The 16,726-nt window shown below is 46.3% G+C and overlaps 2 protein-coding genes across 9 annotated transcripts in view; both read right to left on the reverse strand.

Annotated features, from left to right (window-relative positions):
• Positions 1-894: 894 nt before the first annotated feature.
• Positions 895-9,595, reverse strand: CUNH12orf43 (chromosome unknown C12orf43 homolog). 6 transcript variants are annotated; one of them, XM_039868346.1, is made up of 8 exons: positions 9,418-9,594; positions 7,530-7,554; positions 7,362-7,420; positions 5,949-5,991; positions 5,671-5,769; positions 3,019-3,092; positions 2,373-2,463; positions 895-1,868 (listed from the first exon to the last, which is right to left on the reverse strand). In XM_039868346.1, the coding sequence occupies exons 1-8, from the start codon at positions 9,563-9,565 to the stop codon at positions 1,520-1,522; spliced, it is 888 nt and encodes a 295-aa protein (XP_039724280.1). In that variant the 5' UTR covers positions 9,566-9,594; the 3' UTR covers positions 895-1,519. The 6 variants fall into 6 exon arrangements, with proteins under 6 accessions (XP_039724280.1, XP_039724278.1, XP_039724283.1 ...); XM_039868344.1 differs by having other exon boundaries at positions 895-1,871; XM_039868349.1 differs by lacking the exon at positions 5,671-5,769 and having other exon boundaries at positions 895-1,871; positions 9,418-9,595.
• A 1,475-nt stretch (positions 9,596-11,070) lies between these two features.
• The window catches only part of OASL (2'-5'-oligoadenylate synthetase like), a 14,054-nt gene continuing 8,398 nt past the window's right edge, over positions 11,071-16,726 (reverse strand). The window contains exons 4-6 of one of the 3 annotated variants that reach the window (XM_039868338.1): positions 15,729-15,970; positions 13,771-13,918; positions 11,071-12,158 (exon numbers count right to left, since the gene is read on the reverse strand). In XM_039868338.1, the coding sequence (XP_039724272.1) occupies positions 11,688-12,158; positions 13,771-13,918; positions 15,729-15,970 (861 nt within the window). In that variant the 3' untranslated portion in view covers positions 11,071-11,687. The remainder of the gene's footprint in view (positions 12,159-13,770; positions 13,919-15,728; positions 15,971-16,726) is intronic. The other 2 variants (XR_005653992.1, XM_039868339.1) reach the window with 2 other exon arrangements.

The raw sequence follows: 16,726 nt of genomic DNA on the forward strand, positions 1-16,726 counted from the left end.
GGCATCCTGCTCTTCTGAAAAGCCCCTCTCAAGTTTAGGAAGTCAACCTTGCTCCTATGGGAGCCCCGCGACTCTGCACCTGGTGCCAAGTCCTAGAAAAGCAGCTCCTCTGGCCTCTAGGGCTCTGCAGACCTGTCCCTGGTTTATAGGAGAAGCTGCTGAGTTCAAAAGGCAGCAAGGTCTGAGCAGCGGGCAGAGTGGAGGTTCCCTGACGCAGAAGAGAGGCAAGACCAGCAGAGAGAAGCCACCTGTGTGGACAGGACACATGCCTGGGAGCCTGGAGGCCTGGCTGGCTGAGGGATGGGGAGAGGTCCGGGCAGATGCAGGAGTCTGAGGAGTCTGAGCCCCTGAACACCACCAGCAGGGGCAAGGCAGCTGTGTAAACCCGGGGCTCCTGTGACCTCATCTCCCTGAGACTGCTACAGACAACCTGGCCCTCAGAGACCGCCACCATCCCATGACTGAGGAAGGGCCTGGGAGAACCCGCATCCTCTGCAGCTTGCAGCCAGCTAAGGGCAAGCCTGTACCCTTATTTAACTTTTAGTAAACAAGGAATGTGATCGGAAACTTCTTGCTTGTCCGCATGTCACCCAGATGGGGTTTGGCAGGCGGAGGGGCATCAGGGGCCTGAGAGCTGGGTCCAGCACATGCACTCTCATCCCCTACTTCTGTTCCCCTTGCTGTGCCGAATCTCTGAGGTAAAGCCATGAAGCCAGAATTTTACCTTAACCTAAAGCTTCTGCTCCTTTTTTCAAAATAGCCCCCATGCATGAAACTTGGCCCACAACACTTCCTGAAGTCTTGACACTGGAGGGCAGGAACTCATCTTGAGGGGTAGGCAGGAGGACTCCTCCTGTGTGAAGCTTATTTAAAATGTCTCATCAAGATTCAGCATGGACCAGGAGGCAGCACCCAAAACACTTTGTTACGTGTTGGGTCTGACAATTTATTTTTGATAATCTAGTTGGCTCAGAGATATGATCCTGTGTTGTATGTTTACGAATGTGGAACAAGAAAAACAAGAGAAAAACATCTCTTTCTTTCTCAATGTTATATCCAGTCTGTGTGGTATGAAGGGAGAAGTACAAGCTCTTTGGGCCTTGGCACTTTGGGGACCCCTTCCCTCATTTTCTTAAGATTATCTCCCACAACAGGCTGAGGATGTGGAGAAGGAAAAGGTTTCCCTTCACCCGCTCTCTTCAGACAGTAATGGGGTGATGGAAGCTTTACCACTTGGCCATCAGTGTTGAATAACTGGAAGGTCCCTTCTTCCTGAGGCCATGGAATGTTCTGGTACTACAGGTCTGCCCCAGCACCCAGTGGGAGCACAGGAGGGCAGGCCTTGCTTAGGCTTCTCACCCTACAACCAAGGCTTTGCCTTAACCCTTGGGCAAGCCCCTATCAGACCCTTGGGCAGAGTCTGAACTTGCCGGCCAAGTCCTTGAACTTGGAGAGGGAGGCAGGTCCTGGAAATGCCTCGTCGCTGGGGCTATTTGTGCCCTGTGACCGCTGGCTGGGGTCAGTTTGTGGGCACAGCTGCTGCACTCTTTGCTGGTGGGAACAGAGAGGCCTCACTGGCCTTCTTTGCCTTTTTCTTCCTTTTCTTCTTTTTGGTCCCAAGTGATGCCTGTTCTCCATTGAGCCTGGCCAACTCCTTTTCCTGCTTCCTGACTGTGGCCTTGCTTGTGGCGGTGGCTGCGGCCAAGTCCACGTTGGCTTCCTTCTTGGCTTTCTTTTTTGACTTCTTTTTCTTCTTCTCTGCCTCCTTCTCCACGCTGACGGGGCCGTGGATGGCAGACTCCTGGAGAATGTCGGAGGCTGACACAGCTGCCTCCCGGCACCGCTGCCACTCCTCGTCGCTCTCCTCGCTGCTACAAAGGAAGGGCAGTTTGGGTCAGCTGGAGTCAGGACAGGCCCCAAAGCTGCCTCTCACTGCCTCAGTCTACGCCACCAGAAAGAGACTGCAGGAGGAGGCAGGCAGAGAGCTCAGGCTTGGGCTTGAAGCAGACCTGGGTTCCGATATTGGCTTTTCTACTTCCTAGCTATGTGACCTCATTAAGCAACTTAACATCTATGACCTTCAGTGTCTTCATCTATCAGATGGGATCTTCCTCGACCCCAGGCCTCATAGAAACATCCGAGGACTGAGGCGTCTGGCACAAGATGGGTGCTCAAAAAGCAGTAAACATCCCAAGCCAACCGCAAGTAGGACCTCTTCCCCCTCCCACTGTGGGCACTGTGGGTACTTCTTGAGCTATCTGGCAGGGCTCCTTCTTGGCCTGACCTCACTGCAATCTGCTTGGCTGGGACACTGTCCAATACAAAAAATGAGAAAAAAGGAGGTAACTTGAGGAGAGGGTGTGCGATCTCACCTGGAGCTGGAAGGCAATCGCTTTCGGCGGGGCTCGGGGGAAGCTTTCCTTGCAGGGCCTTCAGGGATGGATGTGAAGAAAAGGCGGAAGCCTAAAATCCAAAGGGGTGGAGTCAGCGCTGCCAGGTGCTGACCCTGCTCCCAGTTGCCAAGGCTGCGCTGACTCTGTGCTCCAGGAGCTCCTGATCCGGAGGTGAAGACCTAGGAATCGCTCTTATCTAACCACCAAATGATGCCTCGTGTGATGAGGGCCATGCCTGATGCTGGCTAGAGCCAGAGGATGGAATGCTGGGGGAATGCCAACTGCCAAATCAGGTCAGCAAACCCTCAGCAGCTTCTGGAAGTCAGTAGTTGAGCCTCCTGCCTGAGGTGGCTTCCAAGGTGGCAAATGAGGTTGACATGGGGCAGATAGACTTAGACAGAAGAGGGTGTGGAGGGCAGCGGTAAGGAGCTCCTGCTCAGGGTTAGAGCCGAGGTTACCTTGGGCAAGTGACTTTACTTCTGAGGAGCTTCAGCTTCCCTTACAGTTCCCCCTATAAACGGGGGTATGCCTCAATAGTGGGCTGCGCAGATAATAGATAATATATCCAGACATACAGTAGGTGCTTACTAAATGAAGGCTGATATTAACAGTATAAACTACTCACCATCATCCTCTGGGGTGACTTTCTGTATCTCAGCCTTTGTTGGCTCCTTCATGACTTCTGAAATGGTAATGGAGCTAAGGAAGAGAAGATGGTTGATTTAGAATAAGATTTTGGGTAATAACAAAAAAAATTTTTAATTAAAATAATTTTTTTAAGTGGAGGGGAGAGAGGCATGTGATCTTAAATGCAAAAGCAGACATCACACTGGCCTGATGAGCATGCTAACACCTACAGCCATAAACTGCTAAAAAGTGACTGCCAGCTCAAAGTGCAATGCTTCATTTGTTTAAACCCCACTTTACTCCAGAAAATGTTAAAGAATTTTTAAAGAGACTCATAGTACAGCAAAATGAATACAATTTCAAATAGGGCAAAGAGAAAATAAATACAGGAAGGATAGAAAGAGTCGAAGTATGATCAGGAAGTCCTACATACTTGCAAGGAAGAATGCACACATTTTGCTCTGAGCTTCCTGGCAGCAAGCATGAAAAAGGAGGCATGACCAGTATAAAGAGTTCAGAGGTCAGCTTATATAGTAGGGCAGACCTATTTTTTTTTTTAACTTTTAAATTTTTTAAAAATTCTGAGATAACTGTAGATTGACATGCAGTTCTAAGAAATAAGACGAAGAGATTCCACACACTCTTTGCCCAGTTTCTCCCTCCGGTAACACTGTGCATAACTGTAGCACAATATCATAACCAGAAAACTGATGCTGATACCATCCACTGACGTTATCCAGACTTCAGAGAGCTGGGTTTTGAATCCTGGCCTTGTCACTTACTAGCCGTGTCTCTTTTGGCAAGTGACTTCATCTCTCTTAGCCTCTGTTACCCATCTGTACACTGGGAATGATAATGGTCCTTACCTTTTAAGGCTGTGACAGGATGAAACGAGATAGTGGATATCAAGCACTTAGCAGAGCCTGACACAAGCAGCTACTCAGTAAACGGTAGCTATGATGATGAGGAAGATGATTACTGTCATCTTTAAAGCAGTAAGTTTCACGGGACCCCCCAACATAAAAATAAACCCTCTCTCTAGAAGCACAGAGAGCAGGGAGAAATGCTGAGACCGGGAAGCGTGTCTCTGGTGAATGCAGGCAGGGAGAACAATGCTCTCGACAATGTCCTCGCAGTAGATACAGCAATGCTTTCTCCCAACAGCCTTCCGCATGTGCCAAAGGCATCTCCCAAAGTCCTGTATAGGAAATCAGTCTGGGAAGGAATAGAGATGATGCCACCCAGGCGCCTGACCTTGACGCAAGTTTCTATCACAGTGGTTAGATGTCAATCCGTAGGGAACATCAGGCAATGTCTGGAGACATTTTTGGCTGTCACAACTGGTTGCAGGGGTGCAACTAAGACCTCATGGATGGAGACCAGAGATGCCGCTAACTACCCTTCACAGCACAGCACGGCCCCCCACAACCAAGAATGATCCAGTCCAATACGTCAATAGTGCCAAGGCCGAGAAACCCTGATCTCACAAAGGGACTAACTGGAGTACCATTTAAGACTCTTTGGAGAGAAACATAAAGCACTGCAGGGAATAGTCCGACCACAGTTGACCAGCATCTTGTTGGATTTCCACATGGGGAGACATCTGGTTTGGATCGCTGCAGTACCAGGTGGGCCCTGCTTACCCTGAGCAGAACGGTCAAGAAAGAAAACCATTTTCAAAGGTTGAAATGCCAACTGACCTTCCTAAAAATGTTTCCCACATTCTCAAGTTGGGAGACTGGCACTATAATGTGGTGGTTCAGGCTACTGAGGTCTGGCTCCATGTTCTGTCTCAGAAGAGCAGCTGGTTATGTTCTGGGAAGGCTCATTTGTCCTTTTTGATGCCTACTTTGAATTGAAGGACTCGGGCCTGAACATCTTCACCTCCCTTTCAAAACCTGCTCTGCCAATCAGGAATGGATCTAGAATAGCATATCCCAAAATGTGTTCCATGCTATGTTATTGATATTCCATGAAACAAAGGGACTGTAGCCAAATGGCCCTGGAAACTGCTGGGCTGAACAAAGGTATAAAGGTCTCTTTACTACAGGACTTCTCAGAGCCTTAAATATAGCATTATGAAGCTGAATCTCCAAGGGCACATGGGGGTATGTAGACTGCAGTGTTTCTCAATGTCCTTGCTGTTGGATCTCTTTATTCTAGAGCTACACTCTAGACTTGTATTCCTTGGCACCTACTTTAAGAACACTGACCTGGATCTGTACAGATCGTATTCTCAAATGTAAGAGAACTGGTGCCATACTTGGCACACGTAAAGCACCCCAAAAACAGTAATTCTGCTTGTCCCTTGCCCTCCCGTGGTGGGAATGAGTTCTAGTTCTAGGGGTTTCTCTTATTCTCATGGTAGCAGGATGGCATAGTGGTCTAGAGCATGGCCTTTGTACTCAAACACACTTGGGTTCAAGTCCCAGCTCTGCTCCTTACTCCCTGTGACTTTATGCAAATGTTTTTTTCCTGTGAAGAGCCTCTGTTTCCTCACCTAGAGAATAAGATGATAGATAGGACCTATGTGGTAGGGTGCTTATGAATGCAATGAGCTCTCCAGGGTGCTTACACTATGAGCTCTCAATCAATGTGAGCATTATTATTCAGACTGATGAGGGCAGAAGAGAAGGTAAACTTCAGCTACCTGTCCAGTAGGGCTCCCAGCTTCTTGGCTACGTAGGCTCGGAATTCGGGGGTGGTCTGAAGCTCGTTGCCATCTTGTTCATGCTCATCCACCTTATGCCTACAACACACACAGAAGGACCTTGCTTCCTGCCAGCTCAGAAGCCACCCTATGAGGACAGGGACTACGTGTGCCTTGTTCACCCTGATGTCCCAGGGTCTAACTTAGTATTAGCACACAGCAGGAGGTCAATATTTGTTAAAGGAGTGGAAGAAACTTGAACCCAAAGTGCACAGTACCTGAGGCTCGGCTGGGTGGTTAGCAACTGATTATCTGAGGCATCTGTGGAAATAATGAAAATTGAGGCATTTATAGAGGAAATAACTCACTGAATCTTCCCAACAACCCCATTAAGAGGGGTCACCATTATCCTCATTTCGCAGAAGAGGAAACTGAGGCAAGGAAATGTAATATAACTTAGCCATAGTCATACGGCTAATAAGTAACAGTTAGAATAAGGACACAAGATCAACTGGCTCCACAGCCCCTCTCTTAACCACCATGTTGAACAGGCAAGTTTAAGTGTAATTTTATTCTGGTATTTACTAAGTGACTGCTAGGTGCCTGGCTGTGTGCTAAGTGCTGTAGAGGACAGAGAAGAAGATGGCTCAGTTATGTAGATCACATTTTTAAAGTCAAGACATTGGGGATGCCTGGCCTGGTCATTCACTCAACCAAATACTGAAGGTCTAACATTACCCAAGTGGTGGTCTAGTGGCCAAACAATTTAGACAAAGATCCCGGCCCTCGTGGAGCTTACACTCTAGTTGGTGGAGACAGATGACAAAAGAAACACACGATTGAAATATAAAATTAGACAATGATAAATACAGACAAAAACAAAGCAGAAAGGGAGGCAGGGAGTGCTGGCTGGGCGATCATTTTATGAAGGTGGCTGGGGAGGGCATCACCAATAGGTGACATGTGAACAGAGATTTGAGAGAAGTAAGAGAACAAGCTAAGTGGATATACAGGGAAGAGTCAAATGGAGGAAAGATCATCTGCAAAGGCTCTGAGGCAGAAGCCTGTCTGATGTGTTTTAGAGCCAGCAAGGAAGCCAACGTGGCTAGGGGAACAGCAGAAATGGGAAACTTGTGGGGACCAGATCACAAAGGGCCTGCTGGGCCAGTGTGAAGGCCTGGGCCTCGAAGGAGGAGAGAAGCCACTGGAGGATTCTGCAGGAGGGACATAAACGAACTCAGGATTTTATAACATTTCTCTGGCTACAGACATAGACTGTAGTGGGGCAAGGCCAGAAAGAGGAACATTACTGTAATAACTGAGATGGTGAGAAGTGGCAGCACTCTGGATATGTGTATTTTGAAGATAGAATCAACAGGACTTTGCTGATGGGTTAGATGGTGTGAGAAATGAATGAAAGATGGCTCTATGAGGGTTTGACTTGAGTAATGGGACAAAGTATGCTTGTGGATTTAAGGCGCTAAATGAATAAAATGGATACTTGGTAACTGGGCCCAATGCAGGGCCATGGTAGTCAGCAATTCCAGGAAACACAGTTTACACTGTGGTCTGTGTTCATGTGCTCTGGAACACAACCCAAAATGCAAAGTGCTTGATGGTCCTGGAGTTGGGTAATGTGGAACCCCGGGATAGACAGTCTTTAAAGACTCACTCCTTTTTCTTGAACTTACAATCACAAGGGAGAGGAGTATTTCTTCCGTCATGACCACCGAGCAATGGATGTGAGGTACTGTCATGGTACAGAAGCAGTATTAGACCCCAGCTCCCAGAAGATAGAATTCAGTTGAGCCCTGGCTCCTCCACTGACAAGCTGGGTGACCCTGGGCAAGTCACTTTACCTCCTCAAGCCTTTGTTTTCCTCATCTGTAAAATGAGAATAAAATCAACAACCTTCCAGAGTTTGTGTGAGGCCATAGTGAAGTTTTATATTGTTTCGGACACTTTGTTTGCATGTCCAGCCCCTTCCTGGATTTGTGAGCTACTGGAGTACATGGTCTGCCTCTTTTTAGCTTTATAGCCCCAGTTCTTGGCAAGATGTCTTGATATGAAAGGTTGCATACCTTTATCGAAGTGCACGTTACCCTAAAGTTAATTTTTTAAATTAAAAAAATGAAGCCTGGGATCTGGGAACAAGTCAGATCCCAGCCTTTATGAAGTTCACATCACTTAACTTCCACTCACTAAGTATTTGTTGAGCAAGTATGGGCCAGGGTTGACGCAAAGTGCTGGGGATGCAGGAATAAAAGGAAAAAAACAAACAAACAAGTAGAGACAATTGTAGGAAGAAAGGAAACCACCACCTATGAAAGCAATCACACAAAGTATGATGGTGACAGACACAAGGCATATAACCCAGCTTTCCTGAAGAGGTGGTATCTCAGCTTTATTAAAGGATGAGTGGGAGTTAGGCAGGAGGGAGGGGGAAGCAGTGCATGTACAGACCAACCACATAACTGCTGTCATTTACTGGGCCTTTAATATGTGCCAAGCACTAAAGATGCATCATCTCATTAACTTCTCAACCTGATGGGGTGGGTACTACCCTTATCCCAACTTTACAATTGAGGAAATTTGGGTACAGTGAGATTTAAGTACCTTGTCCAAATTCTCACCACTATCGAGTGATGGAGATGAAAAGGCAGATCTGTGTATAAAACATGAAGAGAATATTGCAGTTATGGTGCCCAGGGATGAGAGGGTATAGTATGATCTGAAGCCTACCTATGGGAAATGCAGTGTGGCAGGATGGCAAGAAAGGAGAGGCAGCAGGGACTAGATTGCCAAAGGGTTTGTAAGTCCTTTTAAAAAAAAAGTAGGGGGTTTTAACCATGCTTTGCCATGGTCTGTTCTGGCAGTCTGGTAAAGCCTGGATCCCTTCTCAGAATGTTTTAAATGCATAAAATACAACACACAGGATTACAAAGAAAACCAATGATACTAAAATTCAGTTACCATAATAGTAAAAAGCCAAATTTGGTATGCATTAAACAAAATCTGGAGATGGGGCTAAAAGTTATTGTAATTTTAAAGCAAGGATGAGTGTAAATGACTTTTTCCAACATTTTATTGTCAATAAAATAGTATTTTAATATATCTGCAAAGACCATAAAAGGGTATGAAAATCTGTGACTTTTGTTAGACCAAAGTAAGGGTATCGCTAAAGTTATTTGTGGCTTGTTGCTCGCATGCGAGATGAAAAAGGATGCTAAGTTTCAGATAGAAGTTAATAAAAGTAAAGATGAAATATTTTTCCCATTCCAAATTCACGTACCCTCTAGATTATGACTAGGTACTCCTATGATAAGGATTTCTGGACTTATTCCCAGGGAACTAGGGAGTCGCGGTCAGTTATGCTGGACATAGCTCACTGGCAGCCCCAGGGCGTGAAAATGTGTTGCAGGCTGAGAAAGGCTGGATGCGAGAATTCAGAATGGGGGCTGTCTCAGTCATTTCGAAGAAGTGGCGGGCTGCCCAGTGTGCGGCAGTGAAGATGGGCTAAAGGGAGCAGTCAAGAGACATTCAGGTGCCTCAAATTCCGACTGAGATAATGGAACAATCCATACTGCTGCACCAGCCCGCGCTTTCATTCTGAACCCCATCCAGTCCCTGGAGCTCTCTCGGGAAAAGAAATCGAGTCTGGGTGACTCCTTCCTCACCATCCATTCTCTAAGGCCCCAGGGAAGAGCCTACGCCCTTCGGCTAGACTGCCTGAACACAGTCCCCTACCGGCTCTTGGCTTCTCCAGCCCCCTCGAGCGCTGCTCCAAGCCCCAGGCCGGCATTGCCGCTTCGCGGCACCGCGCCAGTTCCTCCGCATCGCTGCTGCTGCTGCTGCTGCTCTCCAAATCACTCACGGAACCTCTGGGAGCCGTCATCTTGAACCACCGCAAAGGATTGTGGGGAACGCTTCCACTAGCAACACCCTCCACGACCTCACGTGAGAGAGGAGAAGCGCAGGGCATTGCGGGAATCGTAGTTCTCAGACTAAGGCCCCTCTTGGCCATTGCATTGTCCTGGGAGTTTCCTCAAACCTAGGAATTTGGAAGTGCTTAAGAAATCAACGTCTCCATCCTTTTTTTGATGAGGTAAGTGAGACGTACAGAGGGGAAGGAATTGCCTAAGGTCATACAGGGGTTAATGATAGAACCAGAATTAGTTCCCAGGGTTTGATTCAATGTAGTTTCAATATTATCCATTTATTTCAGGAATTCTGAAATCTATCTGGGAAACAGAAACAATTTAGGAAGCTTATTAAAAGCAGGTTGTTGGGCCCAAAGAAAACCAACAGAATCAGAATCTCTCGAAAGGCGGGACTCAGGAATCAGTATTTCTTCCAATATTCTAGGGCTTTGCCTTTACTCAGAATATAATCTGTGAGCCAGCAGCACTGGCAACACTCAGGAGCTTATTAGAAATGCAGTCTTGGCTTCAACTTAGACTTACTGAATCACAATCTGTATTTAAATAATATCTCCAGCCTACTGGAGTGCACAGTACAGCTTGAGAAGCACTATCCTAGGTGATTTTGATGCACAGTTGGGTTTGGAAAACATTGGGCAGTTTCTTAGCTCAGGACTTTTTCATTCTGCTCGTATATTGGACACTTTTAAATACTGACTCCCAGGACCCACCCAAGATCAACACATTAGCATCTCTGTAGTTACACAGAATACTACACTGTGAAGGCTGAACAAAATCACTTTTGTCTGTGAAATGCTTTCCTTCATGTTTTATCTTTGAAGCTGAGTGTGTCAAACATTTTTAAAGGAAAATTTCTGGCCTCAGGCTTTTATATTACAAAAGAAAAGAAGGTGACTTTTAATTCCTTTTTTTTCTTTTTATAAGAATATACCCACTACCTACAATGTGGGCTGTTCTGAGAATTATAAAGGATACAGAGATGTGGGATGGTCTCGCCTGTTTACCCTATGGAAAGGAGGCATTATTTTTGACCCCTGAAGACATAAAGAGGTGGAAATCAACAGACTACTATGGATAAATTACCCGGAGCCTGTTGAGAACCGATCACAAAATACATTTTATATTCTATGGTGAGTAGTCCATCAGAAAGCAGAGCAAAAGGGGAGGGTAACGAGGAATCTTTTTATTGGTTGACTGGAGTGAACTTAATCACGTGATGTCCTGATGCTGTTATTTTCCTGAAGTCTTTGAAGCATTGGGTACTGTTTGTGTGTGTGCTTCAAGAGTTGAAGAGTTTTTATTTTTTACACTGTGTCATCCCCGCTCTCCCAGACTTTGCCTCTTTTTGTCTCAGTTTCCCTACAGTTTTCATTTCTCAGAGTTGAGAGGCTCAAAGGATTAAGCAATAACCACTAAGACAGCATTAGTATCTGTGGAAAGAAATGAAGACCATCTAAAAGAGAATGAACAAAGGTTATTTATTCCCAACTTGCTAGAGCAAGGGAGTCAGCCATCATCCCTTGCATTTGGCAGAGACTCAAAGACAGGGGATGGGAAAGCTTTATAATGGAAAGAAGAGAAGGCTTCAGGTATGCCCTGACTGAGGTTGGTGTCCTGGGGAAGCTGGAGGTGGGTTATCTAGAAATAGGACATCCTATGTGATTGCTTAGAGAGCTTGTTTGGCTTTCTCTGGTTGGACCTGAATTGCAAGGGGGCAGGGGAGAATTAGGAAAGCTGTCAGTTATTGACTAAATCCTGACACTTTGGGGTCAATTACTGCACAGGTTGTGGTTTGGCTTCCCAGGTTGGTGGCTGCAGAGGCTACGGGTCAGAATTCTATTGTTGTTTATGGTCTGGCCATTGTCCACACGCATATCTAGTCTCTCTCACACCCCTCCTCATTCCTCTACTGGCAGGGAGAGCTAGGATAACTTTTAACAAAACTGGTGAAGACATGGAACCTCCCCAGCAGTGAGCTGGGAGGAGTGGTTGATAGGATGAGTCCTGGATAAGTTGGCAGAACTACAGGAAGTTTCCCTGAATAAATTAGTTGTGTGGAAACAGAGCCTCTCAGGCTTATTTCTTGGAGAGGATGAGAGTGTCGCTGTCCTCGATACCATAGCTCCCAAAAGCTGACCAATCCTGCAGGACTTGACCTTGGAACTTCAGCAGTTGCTGCTTTCTGAGAAGCCCCTGCCTGTCTTGTATCTGCTGCTTCAGGCTCAAGATGAAACTGTTGGGGTCGATGGCATATGCGTGACTCTCACCACCTGGATTCTTCACAAAGACCTGGATCTCAGGGGAGACAGTCTCCAGCAGATAGATGGGGATGTTAGAGAAGATTCCAAAATCGGCCAGGGAGCTGCGGCTGCTGAGGAGTTGCCGCTCACCACCAGGTATCTGGAAGGACAGACGCTGCAGACCCATGTAGCCACGGCTCTGTCGAATCTTCTCTTTAACCTTCTTTATGGACTCATAAGGGTTCACCCTGAGGATCAAATCTGGGTAACCCCACTGCTCCACTGTCACCTGGATGTCTCGTGCCCTCTGTAAGGGAAAGGAGAGAGAGGGGTTAAGTCCACACTTCTTTGTCTCACATGCAAAAGTTCCCTTCACCTCATCTTTCAATAGGAGCAGCAGGAGCAGAAGCAGCAGCAAACATTTAGGGGGTGCCAACAACCTGCTAGGCCCTGTGCTGTGTGCCTTTTATATTCTTACTGCATTCTATTCTCACAGTAGCCCTACGAGGTTGGTTGTCCTATTATCCCATTTTACAGATGAGGAAATTGTGGTCGAGCAGGGTTAAGTGATTCATTGAACTTCGCAGAGGTAGTAAGGAGCAGAGCAGGTATCTGAACCAAGGTCATTGGCACTCCAGAGTGTGTTCTTTACAATCAGAGGCCACACTCAAGGGACCAAGAGTCCCAGGTGGCTGAAGAACACACCTGGAGGGTGATAGAGAGGGCCCGCCCTCTAACTGATCCTTTCAAGAGTCCCAGCATTGTCAAGTCTTCTGATTTTTCTAGAAAAAAAATCTTTGCACGATGGTTTTTACATTCAGGAAATATCCAGAGGCAGAGACTTTTCAGCCCATCTTTGGGCCTCATTTGGCTGGCTGGTGGACTCCCAGTATGTAATATCTGCACCTTATTAGAGACCCTCTGCTTCCTCTTCTGCCGCTGCTCCAAGCAAGTCCACCTTTTGTTCTGGCACACACCTCGCCCCCGACCTCGACATTCTATGTGGGCAGAGTGCCCTCTGTTCTGAGTGCCGATATCCCTCCCTGGATTTTAAAACCAACCTCAAGCCCTATTTTCTTTAAGAAATCTTGTCTGGTGACTTCGGACGTAACATTTATGTCCATTTCCAAAGCCACACAAAGACCTGGGTGTGAATCCTGATGCCTCTTAGCAGTGTGACCGTGGTTAATTACTTTAACCTCTCTGAGCCTCAATTTCCTCATCTGTAAAATGATGATAATGATAAAGATATAGTAGTAGTAGTAGTAGTAGTAATAATATTAATAATAATAACAATAATATTTGACTTTTCTACTTTACAGAATAGTCCCTGGACAAGCGCTTTGCAAATTGTAAAGTACAATGAATAAAATAGATTATTATGACCTCTGCTTGTACTGTAGATTTGGCATCACATTATACTATTATTTAGCATTTTTCATTTCCTGAATATCTTCTCTGGTAATTCTTTCTAGCAGTTTTGTGCAAGTTTGTTTCAGAAACTTGCTTTCTAACAAAATGCAGTGAGTTTCTTGAGGACAGGCGCCATGTCTTATTTCTGAGCCACTATTGCCCCCTTGCCCCTGCCTCCCACCTGCCCAAGCTTAGTGCTGGCACAAAACAGCTGATTGAATTGACTTACCATGGCTCAGCTCATGAAAAATGCTAAATAATAGTATAATGTTATGGGAAGAAGAAAGAAAAGGAGAACAAGTATTTGAAAATAAGGAATCAGGCTCAGGCAGTTGAATAATTTTCCAAGTTCACAGAACTAGTGGGTGGTGGAGCCAGGCCTCAAACTGTCTGACTCTAATGCCCTGTTGGCGCCATTGATTCAGAAATAAATAAGTAAACACTATACAGTTATCTCATTCTGGGCTTCAAGCCCCTGGCAGCCAGCCCAGAGAGGAGCCATTAACCTTTATGTTCCAGCTGGGGATTGGGTTCTCCTTGTCATCATAGCAACAGTCCTGTTTCAGGCACTGGTTGGCTCTCTGTGCGACTATGTCCCATCTGTATCCTTTCGCCACGTTGTGGGTGGGGTCAGCTGGATCCAGGATGATGGGCCTGTAACACAGAGAGAGGGTGCCCAGGGCACTTTCTGGTTTGGAGGCCCGCAAGTCAGAAAGAAGCCTTCTTGGTCATTATCTCTTCAAGCCCCTGAGCATCTGTTATGCCCAGAGCCCTGGGCTGTCAGTCCAGGAGGGCCCAGAAACACTGCTGAAGAGTAGCAGGATAGAGACCATTAGATTTCCAAGAGCTTCTCTTGGGGAGAGTTTTCTAGGTGTTTGTGAGGCATTTTGGCAGTGCGTGTGCTGGGGGTGCTGAGACGCCAAAAGGCATGCTGAAGCAATAACAGATGCCTACTCAGGCAGATGGGCTTCTTAAGTCCAGAGACTTAATTTTGTTCACAGTTTGGAACTAGAGCAGTTGAACTGCTTTGAATAATGGTAAGAACATCATCTCCAACTACTGATATTTACTAAGGCACTGGGCCAAATCCTATGTGAATTAACCTTTTTTAATCCTGACAACAATTCCATAAGGTAGAGACTAGTGTTATTATTGTTGTTGTTGTCCCCATTTTATAGATGAGGAAACTGAGGCACAGATTTCCCTAAGTTCTCAAAACCAGCTCAGCTCAAAGGATTCTTACCCATCTCCACTGGCTCAACAGAGGAGAGGCTGAGCTGTCTCCAAATGTCTCTTCCCTATATAAATGTAGAATAAATATTTTAAAGAATATTGGTTTGAAGGGGGTCTAAGAGCCTCCTTGGGCTGCATGGGACGACCACATGTGTTGGATGCCAAGCCCATGATAAGAGCTGGCCCTTGTACTCCATGGGCTTTTGACTTACTTATCAGGGAGCTGTGACTTTATGTGACAGAATGTGATGGTGGGCTGTTGGAGTAAACTGAACATTTTAGGCTCCATGTTGGCTACTCCCAACATCCCTGGCTCCTTGAAATCATCCTGTCAGGTAACGGAGCCAGGCTGTCTTATGGGGTGGGGTCATATAACCCAAAGTGACCCACCAGGGGACCTGACACACAGGGCCTGTGCCCAGTGATCAGACTGGTTCTCTCTGAAGTTTCCCAGCGTCCCTCCTGTGGACTAACCTGCAGTTGCCTCAGTGGTAATCACCTTGATATACGCCCTTTGTTGCCATCTCTCCCTTTCCTTCTTACTTTCTCACTTCATTATTGGTGCTTTCTGAAATCTCCTTTCAGAAGGAGGGACGCTGGGAAATAGTGTATTACACATGACCCAGGGGGAGTCCTTCCATTTGAGATGAGAGAGAGCTCAGGTGTTTATCCAGCTGCTTCTGACAGGCAAAAGGACACAGGTGCTGACAGTGGAGGCTGAGCCAGGCTTCATGGAAATGGTAAAGGCCCCAGGGATGCAAATGGGCACCAGCAGCACGTGCAACAATAGTGAGCATTTATTCGGCATCTACCCTGGGCTAGATACTAGAGGCCCTTTGCATATATTTTCTCTGACCCTCACAACAGTCCTGCATTGTTGGTGCCAGTAACTCCCGTTTTACAAAGAAGAAACTGAGGCTCACAAAAGTGAGAAAAAGGCAGAGCTGGGATTAAACTTGGATCTCTATAATTCTTTCCACTTTCCCCTGCTGTCCCTAAAAAGCACTGAAGTGGTCTATTGCAGGCCACAGAGCTAGGGTAGTGTGGAATGGTGGTTTGAGGAACAAGAAAGGCTTAGAGCTGCTAAGGCCCCTGGCAATTTTGAAAGGCTGTATGAGATTTCAGAGTGGCCTTACTACTTAATAGAGCCCACCTCTAAAACTCGATACCACCTTTTCCTCAAATCTTTCTTTTCTCTCTCAGATGTGGTTGTTAAGCAGGGGCCCAGTACCTTTCTCTTTTTAGCTGTTTTCTGACAAAGTCCTCGATGACTGGGTTCTGGAATGTGTAATACTTGGTCCAGTAGATACAGAGTAAGTCATACTCCTGGAGCAGTTCCATCACAGTGGTGAGGCCTTCCTCCAACCTGAAATTCTTATCCTCCTGTGTGCCCATTTCCCAGGCGTAAATGGTCAGTAGCTCGAGGGCATAGAGAGGGGGCAGCATGGCCCTGGGGCACTTGGCTTTCACATACTGTTGGAAAAGATGGGAAGAGAGAGACCCCAAGATTCTGTGTCAGGATGACATTGGACCAGAAACTGGAAAATCCAAATTCTCGTCTCAGCTCTGTCACCTACTGTTGTATAATCTTGGCTGTATAATCTTGGCCAAGTCACTTTCCTTGTCTGACCCTCAGTGGGTTTCCCAATTTTAGAATTAAGGGACTGGGTTAGTCCAGTGGGTTTCAAACTGTGCTGGACATAACTTCTAGCACAGAGTTACGAAGAGGTATCTCAAAGAGTGAGCAGGCTGGGCTCTGCCATCAGGATCCCAGCCAAAGCAGCTCCATTTTAATCCAATTTAATGTATTGGGCTTCTGAAAGGTTTCCTTTAAAGAAAGGCTTCTTAGCTAAAGAGAGAATAAAGGGCAGAGGACTGCAGGACTAGGTAACAGCTGAGATTCTGTGAACATTGGGGTTACTTCTCAAGCAGACATTTCTTTCTTCTCCATTGTGTAAAGGCCATGCTGTTCAGATGGGATTGACCCCACTCTCCATAGCAGGGTGGGTCCTGACTGGACAGGGCCATCACTATAAACCTATTCATTCCTCTTGCCAAGTGACTGGTTCAAGAAAAGCCTTCTGATTTAACTTGGCTCAACTTGAGTAAAGCCTAGTTCTTTTGTTCAGTGTGTGGATGTGAGGGCAGGAAGAGCTGTGGCCATTTTCCATTGTGAGGGAAACCAGCCTGATGACATAGAGGAGAAAGAAACTAAATTATAGAGAAACA

This window comes from Pteropus medius, unplaced genomic scaffold (assembly GCF_902729225.1).
Source record: "Pteropus medius unplaced genomic scaffold, Ma_sr-lr_union100, whole genome shotgun sequence".
Lineage (NCBI taxonomy): Eukaryota > Metazoa > Chordata > Mammalia > Chiroptera > Pteropodidae > Pteropus > Pteropus medius.